This window comes from Schistocerca gregaria, chromosome 2 (assembly GCF_023897955.1).
Source record: "Schistocerca gregaria isolate iqSchGreg1 chromosome 2, iqSchGreg1.2, whole genome shotgun sequence".
NCBI lineage: Eukaryota > Metazoa > Arthropoda > Insecta > Orthoptera > Acrididae > Schistocerca > Schistocerca gregaria.
The window spans coordinates 628572690-628590314 of record NC_064921.1 but is presented as its reverse complement, the minus strand read 5'-3'; the positions used below and the strand labels follow the sequence as shown (position 1 = coordinate 628590314).

General features: G+C 38.0%; 1 protein-coding gene across 2 annotated transcripts in view; it reads left to right on the top strand.

The window, feature by feature from the left end:
• Positions 1-17625, top strand: part of LOC126334641 (ATP-binding cassette sub-family C member 12-like) — a 498524-nt gene that overhangs the window by 233027 nt on the left and 247872 nt on the right. For both annotated transcript variants that reach the window (XM_049997082.1, XM_049997083.1), the window contains exon 15: positions 15536-15679. In XM_049997082.1, the coding sequence (XP_049853039.1) occupies positions 15536-15679 (144 nt within the window). The remainder of the gene's footprint in view (positions 1-15535; positions 15680-17625) is intronic.

Here is a 17625-nt window from a genome sequence, read left to right as displayed (position 1 = left end):
CACGGCAGACTGGCTTAAAATGGCTTCCAACTTATCTCTTTACAATAATTAGACATAGCTTTATCTACTGTTGTTAACCAGATTTTTACAAGTTACACCTATGATTTACATTTCTGAATAACTGAATAGTGGAAAGATATTGATTTTAGCTAGTATGCTTAGATACAGAAATCATTTCTATTAAATTACACTGACTAGACTGGGACATGAAGAGGCTTGCACAGGATAGAGTAGCATGGAGAGCTGCATCAAACCAGTCTCAGGACTGAAGACCACAACAACAACACTGACTAGCTTGCCAAAATGTGGTGTTCTGTTTCAGTAACAGTGTTTTCACTAAGAATGCTATTTACTTCCTTCCTATTTATTTTGTACCAATACTTTTGAAAATAGTAGAAAATTTTATGTACCAACAGATTTACAAACATTTCATCTGCACTGGAACACTGACAAACACTCAGTATCTCCATCTGAACAGGCATCAGAAGACCCAATGGCACCAACCGACTGCCATGTCATCCTCAGCTGATAGGTTGCACTGGATGTGGGTATGGAGCGGCATATGATAAGCACACTGCTCTCCCAGCCATTGTCAGTTTTCATGGACACAGCTGCTACTTCTCAGCCAAGTAGCTCCTCAATTGGCCTGACAAAAACTGAGTGCACCCTGCTTGCCAACAGCACTCAGCAGATCTGGACAGTCACCCATCTAAGAGTTAGCCCAGCCTGACAGTTCTTAACTTCAGAGATCTGACAGGAACTGGTGTTACCACTACAGAAAGTCTGTTAGCCTAAACACTTAGTATGGCTTCAGGAAAAACTCATGTCCACTGAAAGCTACTGAAAATGTTGTTTTGGTAATACACAATGGCTCTGAAGCAAAATCATCTGTTAGTGCCCTGCTGATTGATCTAAGCAAGGTGTTTGAGTCTTTGAGTAATCAGATTCCAACAGATGAACATAGGTGTTATGGCGTTACACTTATAGAATCATATCTTGACGATAGGAAGCAGAAGGTACACTTTAATGGCATGAGCTCTGAACTCCTAGATGTTTGAAGAGGCATGCCCCAAGGTTCTGTACTGGGATCCTTATTGTTTATAGCTTATATTACTGAGCTAGCTAGTGTCATGCCTATAAATCTTTTCTGTATGCTAATGACACCACTTTCACTGCAACTGGAAATGACATAGAGGACATAAAGGAACAAAGTGATACCAATCTAAGAATTTCACCAACGCACTGACTATTAGTCCTGCAAAGCTATTTGACCTGACGTGGTTGACATACTTCACAATATTGCAAAGGGGAAGTCTTTGACTCTGGTCTGCATGAAGTTTACGCAAGACTTTAGCATCACTTTGAAAATAAACCACTTGCTAGGAATTATGTATGGGTTTGAGCACTTGGGAAGTAGAGAAGGAGAAATTGCGTTCACATATTTGGAGACTGACTTAAAATGATCATTGTTATATGTGCTAAATAACTAAGGACATATCTGCAATCTCTAAGCCAACAATGGTTCATTGTTGGTAATGAATAAGAATTTGGTGGCATAAAGGAAAAAAATGAAACTTTTCAACTGTGTGAAATATGACTAAAGCCTCTTGGAAATTGATATTAATTGGTTGCACAGTAATTTGGAGAATATATGTTAGTAGGCTTAATGATTTGTGTAGTACAACACATCTCCAGAGTCAACACTGACAAGACAAATGGCCATTACAATTTAAGGGATAGTATCTTAAATTTTTGGAAGTAGTCCTAGAAGAATCACATGTAGCCACCTCACTCCCATGATATTTCAATAAATAAAGCAGATGTCAGTGATGGTAGAAGTAGTTTAGTATATCAAATAACTTTGCTAAAGTGATAGGATGCACCATGTTGGCAGTACTGATGGTTGATGATCATAAATCATGAAAATATTTTCTAATAGTTTACTTGGTGAGGCTGAACACATGTATTTTATGTAAGAATTCATATCTGTCTGTGCATGTAATTGAGTAGAAATGGACACAGTTTTTCCACCAGATGGGGCAATGTTGGAAATGGCTTACACTCGCACTACTCGTTGTGTATGTGGTTCCTCCTTGGAGTCAGTTCTTGCCTAGGAGTTATGCCATGCTCCATGGAGTAAGGATGTTCATGACAATCAACAATTACATCATAATATGGAAAGGAGAAGTGAGTTAGTCTGCTGTGATGTGTCAGATTAGAAGTACATAGTGCATGTTTGCATGTAAAGTCATTTATTTATTGTGTGGCAGGCATGCAGTGAATGAGGTGTTTCCAAGCTGTGAATGCTGGATGAATCTATGCTGATAAAAGAAGCATTTTGTTCTATCATTTCATAAAATTTGGAAGATCAAATACTTCTGTCCAGTTTTCAGCACAACACCAACTGCATCAGAAATGAAGTCAGTGGAAAGAAGAGATGTGGTAGAGAGGCACACTAGATTTACCAGTTTCATGTTTACAATATCAAACCAAATTATAACAGCATCTGAACACATCCATGTCTCCATAAGATTAGCAGAACAGCTCATCTAGGCAACCACATGCAGAGTACAAACATTTATGTGCTAAAAAATTGACAGTATCTAATAAACAAAGTTTTGTTAACAGTCTGGAAAAAATTAATTTTCTTTTATCATAACAAGTTCCATTAAACAAAACTGTTGTATTGGCAACAGTGACAACAGCAAACAGTGATTCACATGCTCAAATGATATTAGCTCTGTAGTTAAATAAACTGGAAGAGGAATTCAGTAAATGAGGAAGACTATTAAGCTACTTGACAATCATTGTGACAGATAAGATAATGGAAGTCCACAAGTGAGAAGAGCTTCAATTGAGTCATCAGTGCCATAGCAATACTCTACAGGCTACAGTGGAACCATCTACAGAGCAGCAAATTCCATCAGCCGCCTTTGCAGCACATCCACTGGTTGCAACAGAGTTCATCTGACCTGCTTATTCAACTCCCTATTGACATCTCAACATAATGAGCACCACAAGCTCTTTGGTTAGCTGTATTTGATTGAAATTATTTTATTTCAATTTTACTTTTTTATGTTCAAAATTTACGGGTTGGTTATCAAGATATTATGACAGTTGGTGCTAGATGATGATTGAAAATAATTTATGTTTGTTGTGTTGTATGCCTGTACTTACTAAAAACATGGAGCAATACATAGAAGAGATTTGTAAAACCTTAAATGAGATTTTTAAAGTAATTAAAGGATCAAAGTATGAACATTGCTAACTTAAGCACTTGATTAGATAAGAAAACTGCAGATCTACATTATAAAATAGATACTAATAATGTTGAGCTAAGAACTGAATTATCTGCAAGTATTACAGTTCAGTGTATTAATTGTAAACATGTAGTTTCACAGACAAATGCAAAATTGGTTGAAACTAATGCAAACTTGTAGAGACACATTATTGAGTCTCACCAAGAAATCCAAAACGTAAATAATATGATTTCTACATTGCAAATCAAAATTAGACTCTTCATCTGAGGAGTTGCATTCAGAGGTCATAAAACAATGTAATTTGGTAAGGAAAAAAGTGAAAGAGCAGTTCCCACAAAATAAAAAGTGATGCAAAACAAAGTAAACATTTTACTGAACAATAGTTTACTCAGATACAAACATCGGGTTAACTGTTTTGGAGAATGTTAAGAAGTCTGAGACTAGTTTAGCACTTTTGGAGGGATGTGTTAGGAAATTGATAGAGCAACAGATACACGAACAAAACAATTCAGCCACCAGTACACAGTAATCCACAATTGGCCTAGAAAGAACCAAAGTGGAATTATGAAACTTTGAGAGGAATGTAAGAAAATCAAGAATATGAAAATTTAATGAAAACAGCGGACTCTCAATGGAGCTATTTAAGGAATAAAATTTAAGGGTAGGTACTCATCTATCCAAAAGATTTTACATGTTGAAGCCTGATGCAGATGTTCATGTCACATAATTCTTAAGAGAGTTTTCAAAATCATTACCAAAATGCTGAAATTATAGTAAAAGCACTGATTTTGCTCTATGCTATTTAGAAGGAGTTACTGCTGAATGGGTGACAGCATATTCTGAAAAATTCTTTTTCTAGATTGACTTTCAAGGACAGTTTAAGAAAAAGTATTGGTCTTCCAGGACTTGGGACAAGTTAATACTGGAATTACTGGATCTGGAGAACTATAAAAATAATTGGGGTAATTACAAGAAGCATATCAAGAGACATCTGACCAAATCAAAATATTTAGACAAACATGTCAAGGAGAGTCATTTAGTCAAGGTTTTGATGAGAAGGTTACCTTACCAAGTAAAAAATGAGAAATGGTATAAGGACTGGATGACAGTAAATAATTTTTATTAACCTTTGTGGAAGGATTATATACATTTAGGAAAGAAAGAGTAGATTACTCACAGAGTGAGAGTGATACATCAGAAAATCACAAAGGCAATTGTTACCCTTCGGATTTCAATAAAAGAACAAGAGCATATATAACAATGGAAGCCTAATAATGATTTTAGCAGGGTCTGCTCTCTTTGCTGGCCAAACAAATTGATGACCATCAAACTCTGAGTTAATTATTACATTTCTTCCATGTTTTGTTTACTAGGTAACAGTTACTGTTCCTTAATTATTACATTTTTTCCATGTTTTGTTTACTAGGTAACAGTTACTGTTCCTTTGTTCTATAAGTTTCTCATAATTTATACATGCTTAAACTATCCTACAATAAGTTAATCATTGGAGAAAATAAGCACCTTACCACTGAATATGGCTGTTTAAACAAGAATCTGTCACTCTTGTAGGCATACTCAACAAATGACATGTATAAATATTGTATCAATTAAAGACCTCTTGAGCATCTTTATTGAATGTCTAAAGTCTTGAAGTAAATAGAAACAAAGAATTTAAATAGGAGCACATTGACTAACAGTTATGTAGATTGTCACTGGCTTTTAGCAACACAGAGGTCAATGGGGGAATAAAAGGGTAGACACCCTACGCATAATAAAGTGGTGTGCTAACATCGAGCGAACAAGATTAATGTACAGACCTCTCCAGCATGCAGTGCATATAATGACTAAAAATGTCTCATTAGGGACATGGAATTAAATAGAGAAGAGTGTATTAGATGGGGAAATGGGTGGCCTGTGGAAGGCAGTGTATTGTTGATGCATGCAGAGTTAGGATACCATTGATTTGTTGTGATTTACCCCAAAGTTGTGATATAAGTTGATTTAGTTGACTTCTGCAGTTCACTTTTAGGTGTATGTAATAAATAGATGATATGGATGTGGATGTCTGTGGTTTGTGAACTATTAGTGAAGTGGGGAGTGATAAGCAGATAAACATGGTATACAGAACAATGAAAGATTTGCTAGTATTCTAAACATGCAACTATTCTGGTTTTATATCAATAATATGAAGGAGCGAGCTGATGGAATATAAATAACTGCCATAATGCATGTTTGGTGATGTCTATTGAGGGCCTCATAAAGGAGTCTACCTTCATACATTTGTGGAAGTTTTACATGCTTTCCTTGTTAATAATATTGTGCAGGTTTATAAAATGTTTGTATGAGGGAAATTTCCAGTTTTAGTTGATGTTGATCAAATAATATGGCTGAACTGATATTGATTTCTAGAAGAAGTTAATTTAAAGCTAATAGAGCAAAGAATTCCATACTTGCCTATCTTACTTGAAGAACATTAAATGGAGAATAGTTCTCTTATTTAAGTTTGAGATTGGTAGATAAACCTGTCTGAGTGAATCTGACATGTCTACCAAGTAAATGAAACAATGTAATAGCAGTCATGCCTAGAGCATGTGACTATTAGTTACACTCATAATTCCACCTTCTCTTGGCAAATGTGAAAGATTTTGAAGTGAGAATATGTGGGTATCACCACTTACATGTTAGTCATGCAGTGAGGTGACTTTACTGTCACACGGATGCACTTTGTTCAGGATGTAGGCTTTGGTGACAGTGTAGTAATGGGAACTGATAAGTGCACTTTTGCTGAAAGTGTATTTCCTCTGAATGAATGAGTAAATGAACAAGTGACAAAAATGAAATCCAATCACAGTGTCCATTAACCAGCAATCATGATAATTGTGTCTGCATGACAGTTCCACTTGAACACTGATTCCAGAGGGTGTATACTCCTCAGTGACAAGCACACCATCTGATCATGAGAGCACAAGAGAACAATGGACATTAATCCAGAAAAAAATGAACTTTCCTCACAATTTCGGGGTGCCATGTATTTTGTGGACATGATAAATTGAAAGCAGAAAGGAATGGAGAGTGCCAAACAAATTCCCTAAGCATCTCTGGGGAGTCCCCATTAAGCTCGACCCACATGGTCAGTGGACTGAAATTATAGACTTACTGTATGGTGGCCCTGTTTGCACTACTGTGTGTTGCCCATGCATGCCACATGTTGCCAGAATTTTGCCTATTGTTTGGTATGGACAATGATGGATATCTGATACAGCTAACTCAGGCTGCCCATGAACGGCTCTAGTCTGATTCCGTATTTTTGTTCCAAAACGCATGATTTAGGGGCTTCTGATCGGTGAAAATTATGAAGGGATGGGCTTCTTTTGATGGGCAGAAGTATTTTATTGCCTTAAACATAGCAAGCAACTCATGATCATAAGTGCTCCAGGCACATTGCAACTCTGACAGCTTCCACAAGAAGAAACTGAATGAATGCCAGATGCCACCAACACAATGTTAAATGACTGCAACTATGGCTGTCTGAGTGGTGTCCATGACCACAGTCAGTTCAGCATCACGCACAGAGTAAATGAGCAGCATTGCTTCTGTGAGGCTATGTTTGGACTTAACTCCACTGCATCTGTCCAGTTAATCGGTGTCCTTTCCTTCAAGGTAGCGCCACATAGCATCACAGAAAGGGGTTCTAGTACTTTGACATCATTGAGTAGGTGGTGCCGATAAAAATTTACCATGCCAAGATGATAAGCCTTTGTGTGTCTGTGAGAGCAGCATGTTCAAGCATGCCTGTACCTTGTCCAGTAGTGACATGTATCTGCTAGTGGTAATTAAATGCCCTAGAAACTCAATTTCAGTGACCCCAACTATACTTTTTGAGTGGTTAATGACTGTGCTGGCCTTGCTTATGCACCAAAAGATGGTTGTTAGGTGGTGGCAATGGAATTCAGGTGACTCTGAATAGACGAGAATGTCATTGAGATATGGGGACCACTATGATAAATATAACTATTGCTAAATATAACTAAGCCCACCAAGGCATGACAGGTGTGGTACCAGATATCGGTCCAGCACTATTCATGTGTTTAAGGCATGATAGTTTCCACATGATGCCATGAATTATCTTGCTTTGGCACTACTTGCAAGGCTGAGGACCATGGGCTGCATGATGGTTGAACAATTTGCTGTCACAACATGGTCTTAAACTCAGCCTTTGCTACAGTGATTTGCTTGGGCATGAGTTGATGTGGATGGTACGAGGTGTGTGTGTGAGTTGTAATCATGATGTAGAGGATTGTGGAGTGTATGACTTCCTTCAGTTCACCAGATGGTGATTGAGCTCTGGAAATTGGTTTAGTATGACTGCATATGGTGTGGGAGGGGGGGGGGGGGGAGCTTCACTTTTTTTCACTGGAGAAAGTGGCCAGCCATTGTTGTCCCACTATTTTCAACTTTGTTGTCAAATCAGTCAGCTGAGTGATCATAATGTTGACTAATAAATTATAGTAGCTGATGAAATCCGCATCCAGGACTGGTTCATTGATGTCAGCCATAGTGAAGGCCCACACAAATTTGTGCCACAGTCCAATGGTCCAAATTTCAGAGATAAGTGCCGTACATTTTACACTGTAAGAGACAGTGTCTCAGCCTTTTGGCAGTCCCTTAGCATAAATCGGGGGAAAATAGACACATCGAAGTCCGTGTCAACAAGGTACTTCACACTGCCAGCCCATCCCATTACAAAGAGATGACTGGATACTGTACTGCACCCACTTGCACCTAGGCCTAGTCCCAGTTGCAACTGGCATTTGCATGCAAGCTGGGAGACACACTTTGTTGCCAAATCTGGAATGATACCAGCAAAAGCCACTTGACTGCTGCTCTGATATTGGTGGGATAGTGCCAGAATAGCTGGTACTCCACTGCCAGTTACAGGTGCTGGATCAGTGGCAGAGGGATCTGCTGCCACTACAGTGCCTGATGACCCCTGTCTGTGAGTACACCAATCACTCAGTGTGCGCGCTGAGTGCTACCACTGTGTGGTCAGGTCCTGAACTAGGTGGTGCAGGTTGGAATCCATGCTGGTGACTGTAGGAGTTGCATGTTGCCGGGTAGTCACATTTGCTGGCACTGCTATGACATTGTAGTCTGCCATGGCAGCGGTACTGGGCACTGTTGCCAGTGTGCCATGCACTGCATCAGCCAAGTCCGTGATGGCATCCAGGTGCATTTCTGTTTGCATGGCAATAACTGCTTGCATTTGGGCTGGGAGGCTGCACTTCTAGATAGCATGCAACAATGAGTTTGGAATCATGTTGGATTATGTAATGCTCCACAGGTGGTGCAGGAACTGAGGTGGGTCCTGTTGCCATATTCCTCTTGGTGCAGCAATTGATGTACTCATTGTTCCTGTGATGATGAAAGTCACTGGATTAACTCCTCTTTTAGTCACTTACATAAAGTTTGCTTTGACAGAGCAGTGATTATGTTCCACACTTCAGCCACATAGCCTTGATCTAATTGGCTCACGATTTGTCCAAGTTCGGCAAGGTCGTAGGTGATGTTATTTGACAGGAAAACTGCCTCCTCTTGTCTGAAACACATGATTGGGTCAGCAGCCTAACCATCATCCATCCAGTGTTAGCTGCTGCTCCTGTAACAGTGGGAAGTGCCAGTGTAACTGTGCCTTGTGCATGGAAGTTTTCCTCGGCTGGTTCTGGGTAAGTAGAGACCATGCCTGGAGAGAGTGTCTTCATTTTGCTCTCTAGCCTCTGGTTTGTGCTAACAGCTCATGTATTGTCTTTTAATTACTGTGTATTGTCTTTTGCAGTTGTTCCAAAGTGATCATCTTGCTTTAGTGCCTAGTTATCAATAGTTTGTTCAGAAACAAATAACTTTTTGTATGAAAGGAGTCACCATGTACTTAGCCTAGTAATCATGTCAGGATCACCAGTGAAGCAGGAACATGTAGGTATCAATGCTTCTATGTCAGTGGTGCAGTGAGCTGATTTTACTATCACACCCACGCACTTTTTTCGGAATGTAGGCTATAGTGGGAGTGTGGTAATGGAAGCTGATAAGTAGACTTTTGCCAAAAATGTATTTATTCTGCACAAAAAAGTAAATGAAAAAGTGACAAAAATGAAATCAGATCACAATGTCTATTAACTGGTGATTGCAATAACTGTTTTTGCATAATAGTTCCACTTGAACACTAGTCCAAGAGGGTGTACACTCCACAGCGATGAGCAAGTTGTCCAGTCACAAGAGCACAGGAGAACAAAAGACGCATGTCAGGAATGAATGAACTTTCCTCATGATCTTGGGGTGCAATGTATTTTGTGGACATGATGAAGTGAAAGGGAAAATGAATAGACAGTGTCAAAGAAACTTCTGCACACATCAGCGGGGAGCTTACGATTAAGCTCAACACAAATCGTCTGTGAACTGAAGTTATAGACTCTCAAAAAATGCATTGTACTACACAGTGGCTCAGTTTGATCTGCCGTTGCATTTTGCCTACCTGCACCCTTGCATACCACACATTGCCAGAAATTTTCCTATCAGTAGGCATGCATGCTGACAGATATCTCATACAGCTAACTTGGGCCGACCATGAGTGGCTCCAGTTCATTCACAGATGTTTGCAGCACAGCTGCCGTACAATTTCAAGAGGATTAGAAAATTATGAGCGAAGAATTCTAAGTCTGATATATTATGAAGAGACTGTTAAACATAAATACATGAAATTGTGCATAAGACTGCACTGTAGTTCCTTCTCTAGATTGTCACACAGATGACAAAATGGTAGATATCGAAATAGATGACAGAGGGATAGAAAAACAATTAAAATCGCTCAAAAGAGGAAAGGCCACTGGACCTGATCGGATACCAGTTCGATTTTACACAGATTACACAAAGGAATTTGCCCCCCCCCCCCCCCCCTCTTTCAGCGGTGTACTGTAGGTCTCTAGAAGAGCATAGCGTTCTGAAAGATTGGGTAAGGGCACAGGTTATCCCCATTTTCAGGAAGGGACGTTGAACAAATGTGCAGAACTATAGACCTATATCTCTAATATCGATCTGTTGTAGAATTTTGGAACATGTATTACGTTCGAGTATAATAACTTTTCTGGAGACTAGAATCGACTCTGTAGGAATCAGCATGGGTTTTGAAAAAGATGATCGTGTGAAACTCAGCTTGCGCTATTCGTCCACAAGACTCAGAGGCCATGGACATGGGTTCCCAGGTAGATGCCGTGTTTCTTGACTTCTGCAAGGCATTTGATACAGTTCCCCACAGTCATTTAATGAACAAAGTAAGAGCATATGGACTATCAGACTAATTGTGTGATTGGATTGAATAGTTCCTAGGTAACACTACACACAGCATGTCATTCTCAATGGAGAGAAGTCTTCTGTAGTAAGAGTGAGTTAAGGTGTGCCGCAGGGGAATGTTGTAGGACTGTTGCTATTCACAATATACATAAATGACCTTGTGGATAACATCGGAAGTTCACTGAGACTTTTTGTGGATGATGCTGTAGTATATCGAGAGGTTGGTAACAATGGAAAATTGAACTGAAATGTAGGAGGATCTGCAACGAATTGGCTCATGGTGCAGGGAATGGCAATTGAATCTGAATGTAGACAAGTGTAATGTGCTGCGAATACATAGAAAGAAAGATCCTTTATCTTTTAGCTACAATATAGCAAGCCAGCCACTGGAAGCAGTTAATTCCATAAATTATCTGGGAGTAGGCATTAGGAGTGATTTAAAATGGAATGATCATATAAAGTTGATCATCGGTAAAGAAGATGCCAGACTGAGATTCACTGGAAGACTCCTAAGGAAATGCAGTCCGAAAACAAAGGAAGTAGGTTACAGTACACTTGTTCACCCACTGCTTGAATATTGATCACCAGTGTGGGATCCATACCAGATAGGGTTGATGGAAAGAGATAGAGAAGATCGAATGGAAAGCATCACGCTTCATTACAGTATCATTTAGTAATCTCAAAAGTGTTACTCCAGTGGAAGATTCTGCAGGAGAGATGCTCAGTAGCTAGGTAAAGGCTTTTGTTGAAGTTTCAAGAACATAACTTCACCGAGGAGTCAAGTAGTATATTGTTCCCTCCTACGTACTTGTGAAGAGACCATGAGGATAAAATCAGAGAGGTTAGAGCCCACACAGAGGCATGCTGACAATATTTCTTTCCACGAACAATACGAGACTGGAATAGAAGGGAGAACCGATAGAGATACTCAAAGTACCCTCCGCCACACACCATCAGGTGGCTTGCGGACTATGGATGTAGATGTAGATGTAGATGTACTAGTAGTTTCAGTTTATCTTCTGTTGAAAATTTAAAGGAAGAATATATGTAAAATTAACATGTTATTAGTTAATAATTCACCAAAGGTGTTTTAGCAATAATAGTATTATTTAGTTAGGTAGGATCTATCATTTGTCTAAGGCAAGAGATATGTGATGTACCAAATCATTTTGTTAGAATGGTATGATGCACCATGTTCTTAATACCGATGATGACTGATGATTGTTTATCATGGAAATGCTAACCCAGTGTGGGTCATGACTTAATTACTTGGAAGCTGATGCTAAGATTAGAGGTGATGCAGAATTTAAAGTCATTAGTTTCTTGGTACATGAGTGGCTGCCTACAAAAAAAAATTGGTGACATGATGAAGCTGAGATTTTTCATGTCTCTTTGGTTGAACATAGTACAAAAGGACTTGGGTTTTAGGATAAGGAGGTTGATGTGGTGATGCTAGAGAAACAAGACCCTGGGTTGGCTGTCAAGTTGGCTTTTTATTGCATCTCCTTGTGTTTTTAAGGAACATGCAGAATGCACAGACACCAGTTTATGATTGCAGTAGGCATAAAACATAGATGAGGCTTACTAGATTCACCAATAAATTACCAGAAAAAAGGCCATCCCAGCCTATAACTTTATTAATTTTTGGGTGTACATAGTAACTTATGGTACTATAGACCATGAAACATGGAAGTGCTAGATTATATTTTTTCTAACTGAACTCTTAGGTTCAAGTACTCATCACAGTGAAAATGTCGACAAATATATGATGTAAACCAATAACCGTAGTCCAAATACACATACCGGCAAGTTTTGTAAGTCCTTCTTAGTGTACACACTTGACTGAAGATAATGCTCACTCACATGGGGTTCACTGTAGGCTGTCAGTTACCCTTGGCTGGAACTCTACTGATCACTAGACTCCTGAACTCTGCCGTGCTTGACATTTGAGGACCTTTATATACAGTGTTTGAGGCCTTTTGCTGAAAGATGGAACATGACTATGTCACTTTTCACCTCCAATTCATGATCAGTGAGCATGAAATCAGAGGTTTCTTAATGGAATGACAAAATGGTTTTGCTGCAAGGGTCTTTGACTATCTTAAATCTTCAGTGGAGCAAACATCAACTGACTCTCAACGAATACATTTTTTGTTTTGCATCTCACTATCAACTAAAGGAGTAGCACCATCCCTCAAATGCAGAATGACAATTTATTTTTTATTTATGAACATAGACAAATACAGACAAGCAGGACTGATCAATCTCATTCTCACACCAGAAACAATTGAATTTCCCATTGACATTCTTGTCAGCTGTACATTCCAGTATTCAATATTGCTTGGGAGCTGTTCACAGGCCCAGGTCTCTTTGCTGGTACTTGTAATGATGTCCAGGACAGCCTGATTGCTCTTGGTGCCACATATACCTCAAAAGGAATACCTCAGACAAGAATACAACAACCACAACTCATTCTGCTTGTTCATTTATTTGAAGCTACAATATGTGGACATAAAATCAACATATTTAAGAGAGACTTTGTACGCTTAGATGGTACACTGTCCATCTCTACCTAAGTTACAAGGCGTGCACCTAATATTGATACTCAGCTGATTTTTTTAACCCTTCATTATTTGTGATTCAGTCAACACACCTGCCTTAGAGTTACACTGTGCTCCACAGAGTGAGGGCATTTTTGACAGTCAAAAATTATGTTTTGGATGAAAAGAAGTAAGTTAGTCTGCTATGGTCTCTCAAATTAGATGTACACAGCACAGTAATGTCAATTATCACGTGGCAGGCTTAGATTGTGTGAGGTGTTTCCAAACTGTGAATGTTGGGTGACTGTATGCTGATAAAAGAGGAAGTTTGTTATATCTTTTCATAGAAATTGGATGACTGTGTACTTGTGTCCAATTTCCAGCACAAGACCAACTGGACTGAAAATGAAATCGATTAAAAGAAGAGATGCAGTACAGAGGGGTGGTAAATTTACCAAGTTCAAGTTTATAATCTGAGGCCAAATTATAACAGCATCTGAACAAGGCCATGTCCCCACAAAATTAGTCATCTCATTCGTGCACTGTTTTATTAAATAAAGTAGATGCAGGTGGTGATAGAGGTAGTGATTCCAATCTGTGAGCCAACAAACTAACTATCCGCTCCTGTAATGTTTTTTGAACTACAATTACTACTGCTTATATCTTTCTTCCAATCTGCCCATATTTCCAACCTTTGTGTTAGGTGTTCTGATATGAACATGAGAAAACATGTTACCACTGTGTGAGTGTACTGTGCATTGAACTGAGGACCTAGAAATGACAGAGAAGCTTCATCCCTGCCCCGTAGCCCTCAGTGGTTCACAACTCCACAACAGCTTACAGCAGTCCACTCACCCCATTGCCGCCCCACACTGAGCGCAGTATTGTTTAGTGTTAGGGCCCCAGTGGACACAATCCACTTTCCCCCCCCCCCCCTCCCCCCCCCCCCCCCCCCGCCCCCCGCCATCCCCATCCTGCACCCAGGATCCCAGGAACATCTCATACCAGATGAGTGTGTCATACGTTAAGACATTGTTTGCACAGCAATTGCCAACGTGTGTAACTAGGATGGAATAAGGGGAACCAGCCTGCATTCGCCGAAGCCAATGGAAAATTGCCTTAAAAACCATACACAGGCTTGTCGGCACACCTGGACACTTATCCGCTGGGCGGATTCATGCCGGGGACCAGCATGTCTTCCTGCTCAGGAAGAAGCGCGTTAGACCACTCGGCTAGCTGGGTGGGCATTACCACTGTTATCATATGATACTAGCATTTAACTTCATACAAGTGCACATATATCTTTCCCACATAAATGGTATACAAAGTCAAAGTTGTACCAGGTTATAAAATGAGCAAATAATGCATTTCAAAACAATAATATACACTGTGTGTGCGTAAGTTATTTTGTGAACAAGAAGAGCAAAAAAGATGCATCTTTCAGAGGTAGATACCAGACTCAGTAACATTAAGTGAGAAAGGCGAAGTAGTTGGCTGCTCTTGATTTTTATCTTTTATTGCTGTGGTGTGAGTTATGAGATCACTTATGTCACATACTGGAATATTATGCCAGTGCTCCCTTCAGTTGCTCAGTGGCTTTGTGCTCAAAGTGGCACCCAGTCTGACCTTTTAATCTTGAAAGCATTCAGAAATAAACTGAAAGCATTCATCATTCAGTGTGCATAACATCATTAGATGTAATTGTGTAGACTTCCACAGCAAGAATCAGTTTATGGAATACTTTTCTGATTGTGATACCACATTTATACATCCTGAGGTTTTTTTTTTTTTAAAAAAAAAAAAACTATCAGTAAATAAAATTGGGATTTTGACTGTCTCTATGTCTACTTATGTATTTTGTTGATAGTAGTTTTACAGTAAATACAGTGACATCCATACTCACAAAACTTTTAGTTTTTGACAAGGTAATGATAAAATTGATTGCTGTGAGAAGGAAAAATTAACCTACAATTTACTTAAGACATCAGTTTCTGTTGTGAGGTTGTCACAAACAAAGTCTGCATGGCTGCAAATATAAAACATAAAATTATACGTATTTCAAATATCAAACAATATGTACAAAATGTACACCCAGTATTTCCTCTTTTTTCTGTTGTTTCCCCATCTTGTTGCTCCTGTATTTGTAAAGATTACATGTAATGAATAGCATTTTCAAATGCAGTAGTAGTAGTAGTGTTTCCTAAATATTAGGCCAAAAATTCATCTAATGATCTGTATTTATTGATGCTCCATATCTTTGTAGGTTCTCATTTCTGGTCGGATCAAAGAAAAAGATATTCTTGTTTACTTCTTATCATCATCAACTTATCCAGTTAGTTAAGTATATAATGTGTTTTACTACAAATAATTATATTTACTTCTTTTCTACAACAGGTACTACAATGCAGTTTACAGCTGCCTTCTGAGTAGTGTATTACAAAACCTAGCTGCAGAAGATGAAACAGCAATTGCAAATGAAACTCTGTCTATGGGTGTTCAACAGAGAATAGAACTAGCTCGTGCTGTTTATTCCAACAGGTAATAAGTTCACATCTTTTTGAAGGAAAGTATGTTTCATGAAGATACTGTATGGAAAGCAAAATAATTCCTTTTATTTCTTTTAATCACATTTTCTTTATTTCCTTTAATCAAATTCATGGTGTCTATCATCAAGGCAAAACTTAAAGCTAACTTAACTCTAGAAATATCTACATAATCATATGAAAGAAAAATGTATGATCATTTGATTATTTGCAGTATTATTCCCTTGCATCTAGTTAACATGGTATTCCAACAATAAGTAGAAAAGTTAATTTGAGTCAATGTGGAGTTATTTGCTACAAAGGTAAAATGTCACAAATGTACCTAAGGACACATGGATTGATGACAGAAAAAATGGGTCAAAATAATTGAAATTTAGAAGTAACAGTTAAAACAATGAACAACTGAAATGACTTATTAAAATTGAAAATTTCTTACCCCATTTTTTCAATCTTAAATATGAATAAAACAATAATTTTCATTCTTTTTAATGTGTACTGCTCTTGAGTTTTGATTCTTGGTTTAGTGCCTGAGGATCGGTGATACGGAGCAGTAGAACTAACACTGAACAAATATAATGACCAGAGAAATTTCAAAAAAAAAAAAAAAAAAAAAAAAAAAAAAAAAAAAAAAAAAAAAAAAAAAAAAAAAAAAAAAAAAAAAAAGTACTTCTTAGAAACAGCAAATTTCTTTCAAATAAATATCCAATATGTATATGCCCTCGTCACTTGATTTTATTTCTTCATTGGACAGATGCTTGTGAATTATATAGTAGGCTATATCATTAACCTGAATATTGTTTTAAAAACCACAGTGCTTCAGCTTGAATGATCCACTTGTTGGTGGTACTTTCTTACTTTAGGCTGGCAAGCAAAACTTTGTTTTCAAAAATTGCCTTATCTGGAGCAGTATGGGGTCATGTAAGAATGTGCTATCATTTTCTTTTAATTTGGAGTCTTCCTTTTTAGAAGTACAATGGACAGCAGTTTTTCCATTATTGATTGAGAGCCATAAATTTATATTTTGAAGATCTTTCAGATAAAGTATATTGGTGTAAATGGGATTCAGAGTCAAGTACAAATATATTTCTGAAGAAAAATTATAGTCTTCTACTGAATTGTGAATTTGCAAAATGACCTAGAGGTACATTTTCAGAAACAACAAAATACTGTATATTATCTTGCTGAAGCAAATATTGCAAAAAGTTATTGCATCATGTGTTGCATACATCAAAATTACATAAAACTGTCTTTACAAAAGCATGACATTGTAATTCCTTTATGTTCAAATTTTGGTTTAAAAAAGGACTTCAGTTGCTTTTGAAATTAACTTCAGTTGTGCTTCTTATGTAATAAAATTCTGAGATATAAACACAGAAAAATATATTTTCTTTATTGAAAAACACATTCAGAATACATATAACAGTAACTCATCCAGAGAAGTAAACATGCATGACAAACTTTCCCATACAAAAGTGCAAGTTTACTCATTTGGCTTTGTTTCCCAAGCTATAAATTTCTCTTAAAATGCTCTGGATTCATTACAGTCAGGAATGTACTTGAGCATTTTGTGTATATTTTTAATTTTATTTTCGTTGATTGGACATGCACCATTTGGATAAGCATGTCTGCATGGTAGTTCTGTGATATGTGGATACATTGGCCCAAGGATGAAAGAATGTTCAAATATTCCTCCTGTAAATGGTTTTGCCACAACTATTCTTATCTGTTCTGCAGAAAAATAGAATTTGATAAAAGCTGAAACAGTGAACGATACCTTTTTATCTCTTGGAAAGTGCTTAACAGATGCCTCTGTGGACGTTGATATAATGTGGCCATCAGTTGTTGCAATCATAAACATTCTCACTTTCAACAATAGTAACTGTAAAATTTCCTTTAGTGCTAGAGTTGACTATGTGTTCACACACTTCCTTCATTGTGTAG